Source organism: Dermacentor variabilis, chromosome 5 (genome assembly GCF_050947875.1).
Source record: "Dermacentor variabilis isolate Ectoservices chromosome 5, ASM5094787v1, whole genome shotgun sequence".
In the NCBI taxonomy this organism is placed as follows: domain Eukaryota; kingdom Metazoa; phylum Arthropoda; class Arachnida; order Ixodida; family Ixodidae; genus Dermacentor; species Dermacentor variabilis.
The window spans coordinates 178,715,051-178,716,581 of NC_134572.1; the positions used below are offsets into that span (position 1 = coordinate 178,715,051).

General features: G+C 45.5%; 1 protein-coding gene across 1 annotated transcript; it reads left to right on the forward strand.

Moving 5' to 3' along the window:
- The first annotated feature begins 279 nt into the window (after positions 1-279).
- LOC142582046 (uncharacterized) lies at positions 280-1,328 on the forward strand. Its single transcript, XM_075691467.1, has one exon. The coding sequence runs from the start codon at positions 321-323 to the stop codon at positions 1,326-1,328; it is 1,008 nt and encodes a 335-aa protein (XP_075547582.1). The 5' UTR covers positions 280-320.
- Positions 1,329-1,531: the final 203 nt, after the last annotated feature.

The following is a 1,531-nucleotide window of genomic DNA, read 5'->3' on the forward strand; positions in this document are numbered from 1 at the left end:
CCACATTAGTTGCCCAAAGTAGGCATTCGATTGTGACCAACATGCTTTCCTTTGCATTTCTTTTTTCATTATGCTGCCCCCGCCCCACAAAAGAAAAAAAGAATTGACGTTGTTGCGGCGCAGCGAATTGTCGCATTGTGAAAGTTCTATTTTGTTACTTCTTTTGCGGAAAGTAATGGGCCATGGGACGCTTCAGCTGACGGATACTCGTATTATATTGTTGCGATAGCAATTATATGTCGTCACATCGCAGTGGCAACTTAAGCGGCTGTCCGAGTGTCAGTCCGTTTAGTTGGCACGGAAGCAGCATTTGGAGCACCATGGCTCATACAGCGCACCTTTCGACTTCGCAGGTCTGTAAAAACGTTTCGCTTTATGCTAAGAAAAGTGACGACCCATTTTTGCTATTGCTTCCGTGCCAACAAGTGCTCTGTGAAATTGTCGCAGATTGTTTCTCTATGGCGTTGCTGTTATTGTGCTCAGGTGACGTGGAAACTAATCCCGGTCCTACTACGCGTACTGAGGCATTACTCGAGCTGCAGAATTTGCCATCAAATCCTTCTGAGCAGACGGAAGTTCTTTTCCGGCTGTTAAAAGACCTTCAGGCTCGTTCTGTACAATCTGCTAAGGGTCAGGCCGAGTTGGTTAACGACGTCAAGGCTATTAAGGTTGGTCAAAAGAACATCGAGACAAAAATGGAATGTATCCAGAAAAGATTAGACAACCTTGAAGAAAAAACAAATGTTTTAGACCATCTCCACGATGAAATGACTGGCATTCAGGCGTCCGCTCAAGCCCAAACAACTCGGCTAGACTCTTTACTAATGCGCGTTGACGAACTTGAGGACAGATCGCGACGCAACAACCTCATATTTCATGGCATCCGTGACTCTCGGGAATCGTGGGAACAGTCCGAATCACGCATAAGAGAAGCACTAACCGGTGTAATCGACAGCCTGCCTGATACGGCAATCGAACGTGCTCATCGCATTAGTCACTACACGCCTAATAAGTGTCGCCCAATTGTAGTTAAATTCACCAACACGAAAATAAAAGACAAAGTACTTTCTATGCGCGCACAGCTGAAAGAAAAGGGCATTTCTACCTCCGAAGATTTTTCGCCCGCCACCCGTCACGTCCGTAAAAAACTAATTGAGTACGCTAAAAGCCAGCCCCAACCATGCCCTTTCCAGTTAAGGTACACCAAACTAATAATGAATAAAAAACAGTTCGTCTATGACCCGGCAACAGACACCGTCAACGAGCATGCGCCATATGAACCACGAGATAACGGCGGGCATCCAAATTCCCAGCACGTGCCCAGTTAGGAAAACGTCATGGGAAGTGGACGAGAATCATGCATAGTATCTGTGTTCTTTACAAATATTCGAAGCGTCATGAATAAGCGCACTTCCTTAGCATCTGCATTGGATACTTGCAACGCCGACATTTTTGTGCTTACCGAAACGTGGCTACATTCACAGATTCACGATAACGAAATTCTTCAAACCGCACACAATTTTTCACTGTA